This window comes from Enhydra lutris, unplaced genomic scaffold (genome assembly GCF_002288905.1).
Source record: "Enhydra lutris kenyoni isolate GAN:26980312 unplaced genomic scaffold, ASM228890v2 scaffoldscaffold2, whole genome shotgun sequence".
NCBI classification, from domain to species: Eukaryota; Metazoa; Chordata; class Mammalia; order Carnivora; family Mustelidae; genus Enhydra; species Enhydra lutris.
The window spans coordinates 52,327,662-52,345,888 of NW_019154086.1; the positions used below are offsets into that span (position 1 = coordinate 52,327,662).

The 18,227-nt window shown below is 39.5% G+C and overlaps 1 protein-coding gene across 2 annotated transcripts in view; it reads left to right on the plus strand.

The window, feature by feature from the left end:
* LOC111147017 (limbic system-associated membrane protein) overlaps nt 1–15,350 on the plus strand; it is a 651,145-nt gene extending 635,795 nt beyond the window's left edge. The window contains exons 8-9 of one of the 2 annotated variants that reach the window (XM_022502866.1): nt 5,270–5,302; nt 11,304–15,350. In XM_022502866.1, the coding sequence (XP_022358574.1) occupies nt 5,270–5,302; nt 11,304–11,401 (131 nt within the window). In that variant the 3' untranslated portion in view covers nt 11,402–15,350. The remainder of the gene's footprint in view (nt 1–5,269; nt 5,303–11,303) is intronic. The other variant, XM_022502874.1, reaches the window with a different exon arrangement.
* Nucleotides 15,351–18,227: the final 2,877 nt, after the last annotated feature.

The window sequence follows — 18,227 nt, forward strand, 5'->3', positions numbered from 1 at the left end:
AAAGTCAAAGACAGATTAGCATAAATATGTCATAACACTTGCCTTTTCTGATATTAAATTGTTTCCCCCATTGCCTCTTTGTACCCCATCAGGAGAAACTAAAGTCTAAGCATATGGCAATAATGCTTCTAGAGAATTCGAGAACTTTCTCTGTACTAAACTCCCCCAAAGTTTTGTTCACTGCTATGGTAGATTTATTTTTATTCTTTGGACCCGTACTGCCATGCTTACTTGTTAAATGTGTTTGCTAAAGCATATACTTTTTATACCTTTATACCTAAGAAATATAAAAATAATAGGTGTCAAGTGTATTCTAATGAGTGTGTCCAGGAAATCCCTACAGAAATCATATCCTTGGCAAGTCAGTTTTACTCCAGAATTTGGTATCACCTTAGCACTACAAAAGGAAGAATACTTCTCAGTTGTTTAAGGACAACAAAAATTTTTTTTTTTTCTTTTCTGTAAGAATAGGAAAGACTCCTTTTGGAAATGTAACATTTCTTGCTGGCTGGGACTGAAAAAAAAAAGTTTTTATTTTCCCCACTATTGCCACCTGGTGGACAAAGGCAATTCCTTTAGACAGCACATAGAAACATGTCTTTGTATTACCACAAGATGGCAGCACACAACCAAGTTTTCAAAATGCCAGCCGGGCTCAAAACATTCAGGGTTTTGCTTCTCCAAACAGAATGGTCTATTCCAACAGAAGAGGATGAATAGGAAATAATAGTACAAAATAAGCACTCTGTTTTGTTTCCCTAAAGATAAATGGAATTCCAAGTCTTAAGATCACTAATTAGTGTTTCAATCAAAGAGAATGAAATCTTGCCATTTTCAACGACATGGATGGAACTAGAGAGTATTATGCTAAGTGTAGTCAGTCAGAGAAAGACAACGATCATGATTTCACTCATATGTGGAATTTAAGAAACAAAATTGATGAACATAGGAGAAGGGAAGGAAAAATAAGATAAAGACAGAGAGGGAGGCAAACCGTAAGAGAATCTTAATTGTAGAGAACAAACTGAGAGTTGCTAGAGGAGAGGGGGGTGGGGGGTGGGCTAGATAGGTGATGGGCATTAAAGCACACACCTGTTGGGATGAGCACTGGGTGTGGTACGTTGGTGATGAATCCCTGGTTCTGCTCCTGAAACCCCAGGGCTGCACTGTATGTTAGCTAACCTGAATTTAAAAAAAGAAAGAAAAAATCATTAGTATTTCACAAGCCGGTTTATTTATTGCAATAGGGAGGGCTCCTAAAATCTAACTCGTAACCTCATTTGCTTTTAAAGGTATGCATATTTTTTATCTGGTTCTTGTGCTATATTTTTCATAGACTATAATACTTGGGCAATGTTTTAAAATCCTTCTTTTTTTTAATTTTTTTAAAAGATTTTATTTATTTATTTGACAGAAATCACAAGTAGGCAGAGAGGCAGGCAGAGAGAGAGAGGAGGAAGCAGGTTCCCCGCTGAGCAGAGAGCCCGATGCAGGACTCGATCCCAGGACCATGGGACCATGACCTGAGCTGAAGGCAGAGGCTTTAACCCACTGAGCCACCCAGGCACCCCTAAAATCCTTCTTTTAATGAACTCTTTTTAATTCATTAGTAGGGGAGTTTCTATTCCCTAAGAGAAATATTTAGACATGTAGACTCTTAATCCAGGCCTGCATCACTGACTGGTTAACCCGGGCTTATTGCTGGTTTTCCCCTGACCAAAATGCTACCTGGTCAGTCTGCTGCCCTACACTTGGGTGTGCTAACATCTCTTAATGTTTCATTCATCCTTACTGCTGCAGTAGATTTTTTTTTTCATTATTATTATTCTTTGGATCCGCACTTCCATAGCTTATGTGTTAAGATATATTTTTCTCTTTTCCACCAAACTTTCACTGAAAGTCCTCTGTAGAGGGGATTTTAACCCAAATCTGATAATAATGACTCATGCATTGAGCACTTAACTGTGTATCTAACAGCATTCTAAGTACAGCATGATAATTAGTTTATCTAACCAGTACCACAAATTTTTCAGGAGTGTGTTGATTACATGTATTTTAAAGATAATGAAGCTAAGGCAAAGAGAAGTTAAGTGGTATTTTCTAGCTTAAGCAGGTCTTCCTGCCTACCCAGGTTCCTGAACACTTGCTTGGAATTATTCCCATGAGACCTGTGGTTCAGGGATGGAGCAAGGCAAACCAAGTATTCTTGACATGAAGATGGTCCCTTTAGGGATCTAAGCTTTTTTGGGTGAAAAAGAAATCATTCCATGACCTTGTAGCATCCTTACAAATTCCAAAGAATGATAAATTGAAAGGCTTGACCAAATAAAGAAGGGCAGTTGCCTTTTGCACAAGAGTAGAGCCTAACTGTCCCCAGCTGATACTGAATCATTGAAATATCCCATTGAGAACCCTAGAGTTATACTGGCTACAGTGACCTAGCCTTGCTTTAATAAAAACACCAGAGGGGCATTGTAGGATAGTGGACAGGGTTCTAGTTGGAGAAGTGAGAGCCCTAAATTTCAGTCTCAGCTTTACTCTGTGCGACCCTGGGTAACTGATCATACTAAGCTAAGTACATTCTCGACGGTGCCTTTTCCACAATTTTTAAGGCAACATATTCATTTCAAAGAAAAGTAGTCAGAGTCAGTATCACGAAAGTGGCCGTGTGTTTTTTATATACAGTTGAAACATCAGTAGTCACATGGTCAGCATAGTCAATAGGTAGAGTTGTTTGATAAACAAAACAGTGTTTTATATCCTGATGGAATCTGGCTTCACTTCTGGGGTAAGAGTGACATTGGTTTCTGGCTTCTGCTAGGAGAGGAGCAGAATTCTCACTGCATCCTTCTGTATGGGCTTCCACACAGAAGACTTCAGTACTTGTGCAAAGAACAGACTAACTCTTCAAAGACAGACAGACAGGTGCCAGTGGCTTTGAGTATCTTCAGAAGTGCCTCTAGAGGACCACCAGCAAGCATCCTACAAAAGAGCATTCACACTGGGATCCCCCCATCCCACATCAGACTAGTTTAGGCAGACTGTCCTTACTTGTAGCTACAGCTGTCTGTTAGGAGCAGCCTGGCTGCTGAATTGTAGCCAAACATTTTCAAAACGTCAGACTCTAGGAAAATTGTGCCCTCTTATAGCCATCATAAGAATAGCCGAAAATGGCGCGCTGTTGGAGGGCTTCTTCTTGTGACCTCCTTTGGAGAGATAAATGGAAAATTTGTGAAGGAAATAGACTGCACTGAACCTCAGAAATTTTGTAGACCTGATTCTGAAGGTCTGAGCCCTTTGTGCTACATCAGATTATACGTAAGCTACTTAGGCTCTCTGTTGTTTTAACCGTCTCAGGCTCTGTTGGGAGGATGCTTGGCCTGTATTTATTTTTCTCATATTTCAGCGATTCTAAATCTTCTCTGGCCCATTGTGCTTTCAGAGTGCCTTCGTGCATTGGCTGTACTACAAGGAGGAACAGGAGTAGAGACAGCACTCACTTCCTCGGCACTCATAGTCCAGGAGCGAAGACAAGCATTAATCAAAACCTCAGACAAAGGAATTTAAAATTAAAACTGAGATGAGTGTCATGAAAGCGAGCAGAGCTTATAATAAAGGGACTTCATCTTACTAAGGAGACTGAGAAAGTCTCCCCTGACTTCCTGAAGGAGGAGTGGGGTTACTAGTAGTGATAACATTGGGCCATCGGCCCTACAACTACCACAAAAAACATGATCCCTAGGAGAATGAAGGAAATTTTGTGGGCTGGGGTGCAGAGATGAGACACATTGATGAGGCTGGAGAGATGAGGGAGTAGGATCTGGGTCCTTACCCTGGAAGACAAAAGAAAGCATTGAACAAGTTTCAATCTGGAAAATGAGGTAACCAGCTATCCAATTCAAAAAGTTCTCTTTAGCTTCAGAGTTCAGTACTTCACTCAGGAAGTAAAGTAAAATTTTCACTTTACTTCCTGAGTGAAAGTGTGTTACTAGGGGGTGCGAAGTCACGTCCTGACCATGGAGAAGACAATCCATATCCCACAGCCATGGTTTGGGTTCCTACATCTAACCATCCACTTGGTCCTGAAAGTCAAAGTGTTATCCTATGGAAACTTTACACATTTACTTCTAAAGATCTAACAGTATTGTTGTTTAGTTAATAAAGTTACTCAAAAGGGAATTCAGGTATTTGACCAGTATGAGTTCTTCCAACCCTGAGATTTATACATTTAACAAGTATCTACTGAACACATACTGCATGTCAGACTCTAATCCAGGCACGAGAATACAATGGTTGAGCAGACAGACACCTTTGCTGCCCTCATGGAACATATATTTTAATGGAGGAGATAAACTTTAACCAAGCAAATAAGTAAATTCTTAAAATGATACATGTAGTGATAAATGCTAAGAATATTAATAAATCAGGGTAAAGGAATAGAAAGTGACCTGCGGCGGGGGAGGGGGGGGCGGTGCTCCTGGGGTGGCTCAGTGGGTTAAGCCTCTGCCTTCGGCTCAGGTCATGATCTCAGGGTCCTGGGATCAAGCCCCACATCGGGCTCTCTGCTCAGCAGGAAGCCTGCTTCCTCCTCTCTCTCTTTGCCTGCCTCTCTGCCTACTTGTGATCTCTGTCTGTCAAATAAATAAGTAAAATCTTAAAAAAAAAGAAAGAAAGAAAGTGACCTAGGGTTCCATTTTGATAAGGTGATGGGGAAGTCCTTCCTGAGTTGGTATCCTTGCAGTAGAAATCTAAATGAAGGGACTGTGTGGGCCATGCAGAGATCTGGGGGAGAAACATTGCAAGCACATAAAACAACAGGTGCACCACTTATAAAGCTGGAAAGGATTTAGTGTATTAGGAGAAAAGCAAGGTCACCTGGCTTGAGTGGAGTAAACCAGGAGCAAAAATGGCAGGAGGGGTTGGAGGCCAGACACATTCCATCATTTCACTAAATTGCAGTCAAGTGTACTTCTACATGCCATTCTCAGTGTCCTTGTACTTGTCTATACACATAACATATAACATCAAGTGTTTGTAGTTGGAAATTATTTTTGCCACCTCCAACTGCACAACATTTGTTCCAACAAAACAATCTCTTTCCGTGTGCCTTTCTTTCATTCTCTACCAGTACTTGTTCCTATTAGAATGTTCTTTCCACCTTTTGTCCCATTCTCCTTTCAGTGGAGAGTACCAGATTACCTTTGTGCATATTCTCAATTGATAAAAAATTTTTATCTGTTTTTTCTTTTGCTAAATGTTTCTTTTTTAGAAATTGGCACCACCGTGCACTTCAAGCAAAAAGGTATGGTTCTTATTTCTGATTACCTACTGTATGTTAAAATTAAGATTTCTTAGCCATATATTAGAGTCTTATACACTTGAGTTTATTTCATCTCAATAATTTGTGGTAATAATTTCCACAACATATGTGCCACTATGTTTCCCAGACTGTGAACTTTCTCAGCCACAAAAAGCCCTGATCCAACCCATGACCCTATATCATTTTTGACAGCTGTTCATTTTTAAATCTCTGGAACTGAACAAGTTATCCCCCCTCCCACTTTCCATATCCCAAGCGGCCATGGTTAATTCTTGCAGAGCTGCACTTTTGGCAGTGTTCGCTGCCCAGTGACCAGGCTCTCATCAGAGACAGAGAGCCTACTTGCTGTCCTTAGTTGGTTATTAAAGTAGATATATTGCTAAAAGGAGTAAGAGTAGCATCTCCTAAAATGAAGCACTTGAACAGTTAATATTCTCCTTGTCTCAGTGTTCTCCCAGGTCTTCCTATAACCTCCCCTTTTTATGGCACACCCAGCTGCTGGGGTCTCCCAGAAATAGCACCACATGCCTCCATCAGCCTTGTGACCCAGTAATCACCCACATCTCCCTACAAAGACAATGCAGTTCAGGTGAAAGCTTTATGAACTGGAACCTTCGATGCAAACAATTACCAATTCTGAAGTGCCCTCTTTACAAGTCCAGCAGAAATCCTTAACAGTGTCTGTCCCCAGACTAAAGCTACAGAGGAACCTTCATGGACAGACAGCAGCCTCCTTAAGTCCTCATGGCCACTCACTTGGATTGGTCTCATATGAAGATGTTTTCTTCTGTTGGCCTCAAAGGGGATGAGACAACCAAGGTCATTCTCAATTGTGAAAACTTTTCTTGTGGGATTTACACCCTACCAGTGACCAGCAGCCACAGAAATTTGGACACTTTGTTGCTTACTCCCTGGAAAGGGTCAGCACCTTGTTTATGGCCCACTCTAGGAAGTCTTCTCAGAAGGTCGCAGAGATGAAGCCATCAGAAATACATACATTGAACCAAGATCATTTGGGGCAAGAAGGTATAAACTCGTGTCTCTTTCAGCCCTTCTTTCCCCAATGCCATGAGTATCAATTACATGTGAATTTTAAGTGGCTAGTATTAGTGGAACATATGATACCTTAGGGTTTTGGAGAAAGAGGGCATAGGGTTTTATTTCAAAGACCACCAAGATAAATTCCTAGTGTCACCCAAAGGAATTCTAAGTATTGGCCTAAAATTTCAAAATTTTGTATGCCAAAATATTTAATGTTGCTTTGATGGGGAAGATGTGATGGACTTTACCGTGAGAATAATTAGGCTTATCCAAGACTCACTTTATACAGAGGAGAGATAATACATAAAGAATTATGTAGGAGTTGGTTTGTGAACATTGGGGAGGGTATGTGTTAGGGTGAGTGCTGTGAAGTATGTAAGCCTGATGATTCACAGGCCTGTACCCCTGGGGCACATAATACATTATATGTTAATTTTAAAATAAACAAATAAATAATGAGGGGGGGGAAAGGAAAGTGCAATTCAGCCTTGCCAATAAAAAAAAAAAAAGCATTATGTAGGAGGAGCCCAAATTTAATTCTAAGACACATTGCTCAAATTAAACATCAATATATTCCCTCCTCTATGCTCCAGCCTGGAGAATATAGGCTTTAATCCCTAATTCCTTCTCGCCGAGGAAGCTGTACTGTCTGAACACAGAGAGCAGGTGGCGCCAAAGTCAACCTTATCAGACTTCCCTTTCAACATGGCTTCCCAGGACAGGGAAGCACTTCAGCTTGCCCATCTAGGTATTATAAGAGAGATTTTAGGAGATTGTTTTTCTTCTTTGCTTAGCAATTATTTTGTATTTGAGTTTTTGTTTTATTTTCACTCACTCGGTCAGCCCTTAATAATTGTAAGAAGAATTCAAACTTAAACTCAATAGGTCTTTCTTCTCTTGTGTGGCTCAACTAACTACAAGAATAAAATTATTATTGGCCTTGATTCCTTACTGGCTGAAAGGAATGCCTGACGATCGCTGAAGCTGTGACAAATGTTGTGTTGTTGTTGTTGTTTAAGAAAGATTATTATGAATAAATCTAGTAAAAAATCCAGGTAACAAGCCCTAAGTACTCAGGAGAAGCAACAGAAGTGCATTGGCTAGATTTGAATGAGTCACAAAGTGTCTCCAAGTGCATGCTCTCTAAAGCAGGTGTTGGAAAATCACCTTGTACTTTCTTTGAGATTTTACTGAAAGACAACCAATTGACTGAGCATCCTGCATCGAATTCGTGTAGAGACTTGGCCGAAAATTCTCATATCCTGCAATTTCAGGATGCTTTATTAACTTTGTCCTTAATCACAGATTCCCTTGTAAAAGCATTGTGGTAGCAAAGTACAGTCCAGCATTCACCTTGATACAGAGTCTCACTTATCCTCCTGTCCTGAGGTTGAGAACCTCGACGTGGTGTGTTGACTCAAGATTCTCAATCTTGCTACAGCTGAATTTTGCCCCTTCAGGTCAAACTTCAAATGCCTTGACCCAATTCACAAAGGCATCGCCTCTGATTCAGGAGTATTTCATGTCTTTCTATAATCCAGCCTTCTGTAGTTAATAGCAATGATGATGATGCTACCATTTATTGAATGTTTACTAGATACCACACATGTAAGTGTGCACACACACACATAAACACATATAGAATATGGCTAAATGCCAAGATATGATTTTTGTCTGTTGTATGAAAAATGTAGCAATTCTTGAATTGTGGTTCTATTTGCCTATCTATTCTTAAGGCTAATTTATGTTTACAGACTCTTGCTTTCATTATATCTGTCAGTATATAAAAGCACTTGCTGAGCCTGGCCATCTGGTGTGGGAAATAAGATTTATCATTTGCATTTCCACAAATAAGCAGAAATTTCATAACTATGAGCTAAAACGTAATTAATGATTTTGCTGATTATTCTTCCCTGAAATAGCCATTAACTGAAGTAGTCTCCTATGCAGTCATATATATCTATAATTGCATACACACTTGTGATGATTCTCCAACTATCATTCATTTACCCTTGCATTTTTTTCAAGCTATTTATTTACTCTCAAAACCAATTATGAAAAGAGCAAGTCATATAAGCACATCAAATAGCTATATGAGAGCACTTAATAAATAATAATTGATAGAAGAGAAGATACTCTTAACAGATCTATGAGATGCATTTCAAATATATAATAATAGTTCTACTAAGGATAAAATTAAGATTATTAGCAGAGTACTGGGATTCCCTATACATATCATAAACCAGCATGTGAAAGTAACAGTTAATTCTCAATTATGTCTATTAAAAGACCAATAATATGTCTGTACGGTATGTCAATGCATATATCATATATATGAGTATGCATACATATAACATATCTACTTCTCTTTGTATCTGCAAATATATGTGTGCACATACACTAGCAAAAATATATGTGAACATGTTTTTATACATATATATATATATGGTATTTTTCAATGACGGAATTTCTGCTTTCTCAAATATTTATTGCCCTTCACATAAAAGACTAGGTTTTTTAGACTTTTAGACTTCCCCAGGTACCACTCAACTCCAAGATGTCTGAGAGATAATCTAGCCTATCCCAGCACTAAAAAATGAGATTAAGGATATAGGCAAAAGTAGACTCTTTGGAAAACCCTTCTATTTCACACTATCCCTAGGGCAAAACAAAAATTTTTGCTTGGTCCTGTGTGTGTTTAGTCTTTTTGCTGTTTTGGAAGCTGTCCTGACCCACTAATCCAAATGAATGCCATTTAAAGCATTCAGAGGAATTAAAATGATAGGGAAATGTATTACCATCTGGCCAGAAGCCCTGGGGAGTTGCCATTGAAGGAACTTAAACGTCCCGAAGGCCAAAAAGAATGGTGGTGAAGGGCTACGAAAGGCATGGAGCTGAGACTTTGAACACCTGTACACTATTGCTTAGTCACCAGTTCCCATTAGGTGCTTTACGCAGGATACATGATCTTCTTGAACCTAAATTCTTCACGAAAGGCATGAACCCGAAGGTAGCAGAAGTGTCCTTTATTAATACAATCCTGTAGCCATTCAGAAACTTAAAGAATTGACCGATTGGATATTTGAATTGTTTACTCTATATCTTCGTAGCTTTCCAGATAATGAAGTTCATTTTTTACCATAACTATACTGTTCAAAATTTGTATATATTCATTCATATTTTTAGAGCAAGTAATATTTTTAATTTTCTCAAGGAGACATTCTAGTAAAACATATTCTATTGAAAATTGTTTTAAAAGGTAATGGTTGCCTCCACGTTGTGTTTTGTTTGTTATGGCTATTGTTTTAAAAACACCCAAAATTCATTTGCTGAACATTTCCCTCCTTCACTGTGTAACTTCACTGTGTAGTGGTGACAGGCAAAGACTGGAACCAGCCGCCTGTGTCAAAACCCCAGCTCCTCTGTGCACTAGCTGTGTAAGTGTGTGCAATGCCTCTTACTAGCTCAGTGTAAAAAAGGGTTCATTTATAATACCTGTCTCATAGCATGGTTATATGCTTACATGTGTAAATTATCTGTAACAGTACCTTATAGTAAGTGCTGTGTAAGTATTGGTTTTATTTAGTTATTGTTGCCATTATTTACATAAAACACAGATTAGGAGGACATTCTCGAATTCAGCATTTTCCCTGTTATTTGACCTCTGATCCGATATATTTGTAGATACTTTTGGAAACATTCGCCTGTCAGAGGACCATCGTAGGTTTAAACACACATGGGCGCGCACACACACACACACACACACACACACTCGCAGATTAATTCACACACATTGATCTGCATATACGTGCAAAACTGCGAAGTGACCCTTAATTAGTCACATTTATTTCTTTTTTGAACATCATTGTTTAAGCATACAGTTTTAAATCTAAAAATCTTTGTTGTGAAAAACACTAACATTTTCTTCTTGTAATAGATCTATATGAACAGAAGTATACAGAAGGAGAAAATGGAGCAAACAAAGCATAGGAGACAAGCTCTTGGGGCCTATATTTTCTGCCCCAATTCTCTGCTTTCTGTCAACACACAAATGCCTTCTCCGCTTTCCTCCCCATTCCAGTCTCCCCCTTAGATCCACACCCACACACTCCAAATCGTGTCCGCTTTGGGAAAACTGAGGTGGCGGTGGGAAACACAGAGGCTGCCACTCCAGGGTAAATTCTGGGCAGGTTCAAGTCTCAGTTCTGCTTCTGGTTTGGACCTGCCCCTTAAACTCTCTAGGTTTGGTTGTCTTTGTTGTTGTTGTTGGTCCTGCCACCTTGGCTTTTGATCCTTAAAGGATCATGATCCTTTAACATGATCCTTAAACATGAAGAGTTTGGATCAGATGATCCCCTGATGTCTCTTAAGACTCTACAAGGAGTGGGCTTATTTTCCTACCTCGCGGCTAAGGTGCATTCAGCCATAATGTTCCTTGGAAACAATTCCCCTTCCCATTAACAAATAAATAATTACCACTTCCCCCTGAGGAATGAGAGGTTCAGATTGGTCCCATGTTTTATTGATGGAGATACTGGGATGAATCAGCTGGAAGAGCCCATGTCTTGGGGCTGAAGAACCCTCACCGATGTTTGGCATCTTAACGGGGGCCGGCGTCACAGTGCCATTCAGAGCAGAGTGTGCGAGAGGAGGTTGGGTGAAGAGGACCCCGCTGCTCCAGCAGACACATCAGTGATAGCTTTCTCCAGCAAGAGCATTTCCTATTCAGAAGTGTTCAACCACCGATACCCCCTGAGATACTTACAACTCAAGGAGAAGGATTTAGGAAAGATGGGGAGCCCTTCTTGGGCTGTACATAGCGCACTGACTTCAAGGTGCTGGTACATGGCACATTCTCACCTCCAATACTGTGAGCTGTCACCTGTGACGTAGAGGGAGTCTGGATGTAATTATTCTCTTTTCTCTCTCTTTTGCATTGCAGGGCCTGGGTCGGTGAGAGGAATAAATGGATCCATCAGTCTGGCCGTACCACTGTGGCTGCTGGCAGCGTCTCTGCTCTGCCTTCTCAGCAAATGTTAATAGAATAAAAATTTAAAAATAATTTAAAAAAACACACAAAAATGCGTCACACAGGATACACAGAGAGAGAGCGAGCAAGATGGGGGGAGACTGTTTATTTTACAACTTTGTGTGTTTATAAATGAAGGGGGAAATAAGAAAACAAAGAAGAAAATAACTTAAAACCATTTTAAAGTCCATCAATAAAAACTAAACTATAAGTCAGGGTGGGAAAAGTTCTACAAGGATACGTGTATAGCGAAGCAAATGTATACTATATAAAGACTACATCATGCTAAGAACACCTGGATGTTGTAAAAATAAGACCAGTGAAGAAGTATCAGATGGATATTAACCCCCCACACACACACTTTATCCTTCCTTCATTCTTTTTCATCTGTTGGGAAAGAAAAAAATAAGGTCTTGCCTTTGATGTTTATATTTCCATCATCTTTTTATTTCGTTCTTCATTTGAGCTGACTCATAGCCATTTCAGACTATCAGTGGAATTCACACTGGAATCCCGTGTTGAGCCTTTACCTGGCTTTCCTGCCTCCACTATCTTTCCAACTTTTAAGACCATCTCTTGCCCCTCCAGTGTGTTCTGTCTCCCCCACATCCAACCCAGAGACTCCCTTTCAGCCCTCTTCCCCCCTGGCTGCTGCTTCTCTTCACCCCTACTACACCCTCCAGCACTAGTCATGCCGCAAATGCTAGGAAGTGCCATTTTAATTTTCTCCACTGTGCGCGCGTGCTCAAGTCTCTCGCTCTCACGTGGGTGTACATGTGTGTGAGCGTGTGTGTGTCTCTCTCTAAAGCATGCCAAGGGAATGGTCCATGTGTACATAGACTCATTGTGCTGTAGATACTGTCCCGCATTGTAATCGTGAGATGCGGCTGTGACAAGTTGCTGGGGGACATGGTGGGGAAGGAGGCATGGAGCAGGGCTCCCCACCCTCCCCCATGGCTGTCACATGACATTAGTGTGTATCAACACCAAGCTGTGCCCCTTCTAAGGGCAGAACCTCATATTCCTCCTAGTCCAATCATCAGAACCCAGTCAAGAGTCACTCAGAATATCACTGTAAATGAAAGTGCCTACTATTGATGGGGTGAGCAAACAGTAGAAAGAATCAGTGACGTCAATGAGGTGACCTAGGAGAGATTTCTGATTTCACTCTTGTTTCCTGAGTCTGAGGAATTCATGTATTTCCTGGCTTTTTGCAGGCTCGCTGCAGGAGTGAGTAGCACGTGTTGAGTAAATCCCAAGAACCAGGAAGGTCTCCAAGTGTTAACTCATGAAAGGATGATGAGCCACATGGAGATCCGAAGCAGCCCTGTAATGCCCCTTCCCTGATCTTCAAATAACACTGCATTTGGCCCGTGGATTCCCTTGAGCAGAGATTGTTTCCTATTTCAGATAAAACCTAGGGAGAGTGAGCAAGGCAGGAAAAATAGACAGATGCACAGGTCCCTACTCATCTTGTAGAGATGTTGGCAGAGCTCTAGACAAAGCATTGACCATAACAAGAAGGAATCCATTCCTTGTGCTCCTTTGCAGATATTTGTCCTGGTGTTGTAAGCTAATACTTTATTTGGTGGCCTGCACGATCTCTTTTTTGCTCCACTGGTAATGTTTGCAGCACCATTGTTGTAGTGGTCCGTCATTATCCTAGGCCAGGCTGCTGGAATATATTCCACCTTCCCTGCTCACTTTTGGCTTCTGATTCCTGAAAAAGATACTGTGGGGGATACGATGTCTAAGTTTACATTGACAAGAGTCATCTGAAATGGGAGTTAGTTTCTTCATCAAAAGAACTGGGAAACTTGTAATAACTTAGGTAGAAGTTGTATGCATACCACAAAGCTTGGTATCGCTGCAACACCAGGATTTTCTTAGGAAAGATCTTGCAGAGAGAGCTGGCTCTCTGTCTGTAGATATCTTTGTCAGGGAAATAACCATTGCTTTCACTTAAACTATAGGAGGTATTGGAAGTGGTTTGGTTTATGAAAAGACAGAGGATTATTATTGAGGTCATAATTAAATGTATTTCAGAAGAGCCAAATATGGTACCTCCTCTAGTTACGGAACCTGAAAAATAGTTGTCACCAAATATAAAACAGGAAACTTCCTAGCTGCAAATAGAAAAAGGAAGGAAGAGAGAAAGGAAGAGAGGAAGCGAAGGAAAAAGAGGAAAAGAGGGAAGGAAGGAAGGATGGAAGGACCTGAAATTTCTGATAGGATTTACTAATTGAAGGCTCTTTGCAATGAACCTTGTCTTTGAAGGTAATGATCTCTTTGATAAGCAACATTTTAAATCTGTTCTAGGGGATTCTATTGTTCATTTTGGAAAGCTTATCACCAGCCTTCTTTTATGATTTTGCAGTTTAGACATGAAACAGAAGGGCAAATTGGGCTTGGGGATGGATAAGAGTATTTGTGGCAGATCCTCGCATAGTACAGAAATTCTTATCCCAGAAAATAGCTTCTAAAATATAGGGAAGGTGAGCCATATTCCTATCCAGCATCAATGTATTGACAATCGGGGTTTCTCTAACATTTTGGTCTTAGTACAGGAATAAAAGTTTATCATCATGGATGATAAGTGTTCCCCACATATTGAAGAGCCAGTCACATCCTTAGGTGGAAGCTTTAGAGGAATGCATGCAAATTTAAAGATATATAAGAAAAGAAAAGTAGCAGGAGTTAATTTGGTTTAGTATCAGTTTCAGGAACAGATCCTTGTGGCATGTGACATATCTTAATCATACACCTACATTTCGTATTGTCTCCACCCTATCATAACGACAAGGTCTTGATTTTATGGAAGGAGATTCTCCACTGAAAGGAATGTCTGCCTTGTCAGTACCATTTGTTCCCTGAGTTTTAATATACTGGACCATATATTAAACATAATTAAACATACATTGAATATTGTGGTGTTTGCATATATCTCTGACAGGATCTGGGGATTTAAAAAAAACTGTCCTGGCTCCTGTTTCAGAGCAAACATTGGCCCCAGAAATCTCCTAGGTTTGAGAATGTCTCTAAGCAATGTGAAGAATGGAGGAGAACATAATTTGGAGAAAGGTCAGGAAAAAGGTAGCAGCCAGAGGACTGACACCAAGAAATTGAGTCTGAACAAGGGACTTCTTGGAATTCAGTTCATCGTATTGCTCTAAATCCCTTCAAGGATCTTTTCCATTGGTAATCAAAACTTGAAACCCTGCATTGAAAAGAACCAGCTGGTTGGAAATAATACTCTGAGAGGAGTGAAATTCATCAGTTAATCTGAATGGCTAACATATTTAATGTCCTCTGTATGTAAAAACGAAACTCCACCATTCATAAAACAAAATCCTTAGAACCGACCTTCAGTTAATGAAAACAGAAATGACTTGACCAAGGGCACTTCCTGAAGAATGAGAACTATCCTAGGTTTTACAACCGCAGAATTACATCTTCTGTGCAATTGTTCATCAGAAGGTGTTGCCTTGTTGGAGGAACAGCCTTACTTGTTTTGAGACATAAAATCCCTCTGCCCTAAAACAACTAAGGCTTAGGGGGAAATTGTGTTTTCTGTTGGGGAAGAATTGTCCTATTGACCTTTGCCTTCTCTTCCAAGTCAGACAGACTTCTCCCTTGCCATGGGCATTTTTTTTATGACATATTCAGTCAACTGGGGCTATTCATAGAGACCTTGTAAAAGTACTCGTGATTTTCATGTTCTTGGAGAGAGAAACACAAATCTGTTTCTCCTCCAAAAATGGACTTACCTCCTTTGCACACAAAAACTAAACTCCTCAGCATGAAATTATTTCTGAGTTATTACCTATCAAGTTGTTAGCTTCTTAATTACTCCAGAGTAACAGTTTCCATCCCCAGGTTGGTTGTGGTTTGACTGTTTCTATTGGCTTGTCTCCCAGGATCTCTCCTTTTGTTTTTTGCAGGCCTTGAATTATTTGTGGAAAAATAATATATATGTGTATGTATTTTTTTTAATCTTATCTTTACAGATGCTATATTTACAATATTGTATGTATTATAAGACAAATCTAGAATAATGGTTTAAACTTAAAAGGAAGAAAAGTACTGGATTTGGTTTAAAAAAAAAAAGAGCTATCCTTCATTTGGAAAGATACGGAGCCCCATTTTTTTCTATTTCGTAATTACTTATTTAAGAGGAATTTTTTGTGGACCAAGTTCCATGGGATTAACCATGACCTTATTTTTCTCTCCATCTTCATAAGTTTTTAGCCTGAATTTATTCTTGGTTACCAGTAACTATCATTTTTTTTTTTAAAGAATATAAGTGCAGTGCTATATCTAACCTATAAAAACTATTAACATTTTGGAGACAAATGTTAAATGTACCGCAAAAATGATGAGATAGGACCTTAAATTAAGAAACTCAAATTCCGTTCAGGAAGCCTTCTTCTTTCTTACGTACTTAAAATATTTCTCTTCCAAAGACTACATTTGCCCCAGTGATGTAAATTTTCCATCATGGTTGGCATAATATCTGTAAACATCTCACTAAATGCAAAATGGAGTTTACATTTATGTGCATACTAGTGGAAGAGAAGTAAACTATTCTCATTTGCATGTAGCTATGTTGTCAAAGGCGGCCAACTAAAATTCAAGAGAGAATTTGTTTTCACCCAGCAATGTACATCACTTTCCTCTTGGCAAGGAAGCTGGTGTTAACGTTAGGTTTAGGTTTAACATTTACACCAGCGCAAATGTTTATGGATATTATGGAAAACTTATTTTAAAATCTTGATTTCCTTTCAGTGCATTTACATACTGTGTGCTGATTAATAAATTAGGCACCAATCATGTGTAAATCAATGTAAATCACTAGTTTATGTACATAATATAAACTATGTAAACTTCATTTTTCATGCAGTGCCCCGGTTCAGCTAAATCTATGAATCTTAAAGAAAAAAAGTCAAATAAAAATAAATAAAAACTAAAGCATTTCACAGGTCAGAATGGGAAGGAGTATGACTAATGCCCCGAACAAGAAGGTTGCCTCAGCAAGAGGAAGCAGACCCACAGGAACTATTAAAGGTTGACATCCTGCTCAAGTCACAGGGACCTGGGTCCTTAGTTCCTGAGGGACCTAAGTGCATTTTCTCCCAACTGTTGCCACAGTTGTCTCATCTGACCCCAAAGCAAGGGAAATGAGGAAGGCATTTTAAGGGCTCATGTGTCTGTTGCATCAACTCCCAGTGTCTTCTTGTTACTTCTTACCCACCATCTAGGATGGCTTATTTAAATAGATCCAAGGAAGTCACCTATAGCTTGGTGAGCCAAATATTACTCAGTTTTTATTTTCCATCAGACAAAGACATTGGGAAAGCTTCTTTGTCATCTTGATTCAAAGAAATTATAAGACATAAGAAATACGTTATATCCTTGAGAAATATCGTGCCAAGTTACCCTAGGAAATGATTACTTTTACTTAAGCTGATAGACCTATATTTCTACATATCTATCCTGAATATTGCAAATGAGGACAAAATTACTTTAATTGGGAGTATCTCTCTCAGGCACGTTCTCTTGGAGTTTTTTTGAAGGGTCTGATGTGTTTAAGAGAGTGACATGTATGTATTTTCTACATTCTGAACAGCCACAAAGAGCTATCAGAGAGATGACTTTGGAAATCACAGGGACTTTCTGTATGGACATTACAGAAATAAATTTAGGTCAGATTAACACTTCACTTAAAGTACACTCCTCCACCCAAGATAAATGGCAACTTTAAGGTAAAGCAGAAAGTCAAGAGAATTGGATTCTGGCTAGGGTCTGGCCACAAACAAGCTAAGTGACCTAAAGCAAACCATCCTGAAACCTGATTTTCTCATCCTGAAAGTAAGGAATTTGGATCACTTCTCTAGGACCTCTGTCAGCTCTAAACTCTGATTCTGAATAAGAATTTCATGCTCATGTAGCTTGTGGACAGCTGCGTGTCACCCTCCAGTTGGTCTCTATACCACCTTCGTTTCTTGGAACCATCATCCCATCATCTCCATTTCAAAAGCCAAAACTTTTAGAATACAGGGTCCCCGGACTGGTTCTAAAATTCTCTTCTGATCAAAACTTCTTAGCAATGTAGAGAAGGGACACATTCAGATGACACAGAAGGCTTTGAAATAGCTGGCGTTGTTTCCTTACAATAAAAAATCTAACTTGTTGAACTATATTCTAATAACCTTTCATAGGAAGGAAAGTAGCCAGACTGAGTATAATGCATGTGGTGCTTATGAAAGGAAACATCAGGGTTTTGTTTTTGTTTTTGTTTTTGTTTTCCTCCTCCTGGGCCAAGTGCCTCATTTTAGTAAACCTGTGTCCTTGAAAACTCTGCCTGTGATGATGGCAATAGACACGTGGGAACAGGCAGTTTCAAAAGGCTGTTCTGTGAGAAATAGGCAAGACAATACATTTTATTTTGTAAGGAATTTCTCATGGCATGAGTTTCCCTACACTTCACTGACTGTTGTGAAGGCTGTGAAGTCAAAAGAGTGAACAGAGAGAACAATTCCCATTTTCAAAAAGTACAGGTCAATATTATTTAAAGAAGACAGGTTAAAAAGAGGACAAAAACACATTTCAGGAGGTGACAGAGTCAAATACCGTAAAAGTTGTTGTGAAGGCCAAGATCAAACACCAAGTTCAGTTCTCTGAGAAGAAAGTACGCAGAAATGATGCTTCTCAGGCAGTTAATGAAGAATTATTCTCTTGTGCTTTGTTCTGAATGGACTGAGCACAGGCCCACTTTTTTGAATCCCTCAAAATGTAGCCCCACACTATCCTGGAGCTTTTCATTCACTGCCTCAGAGA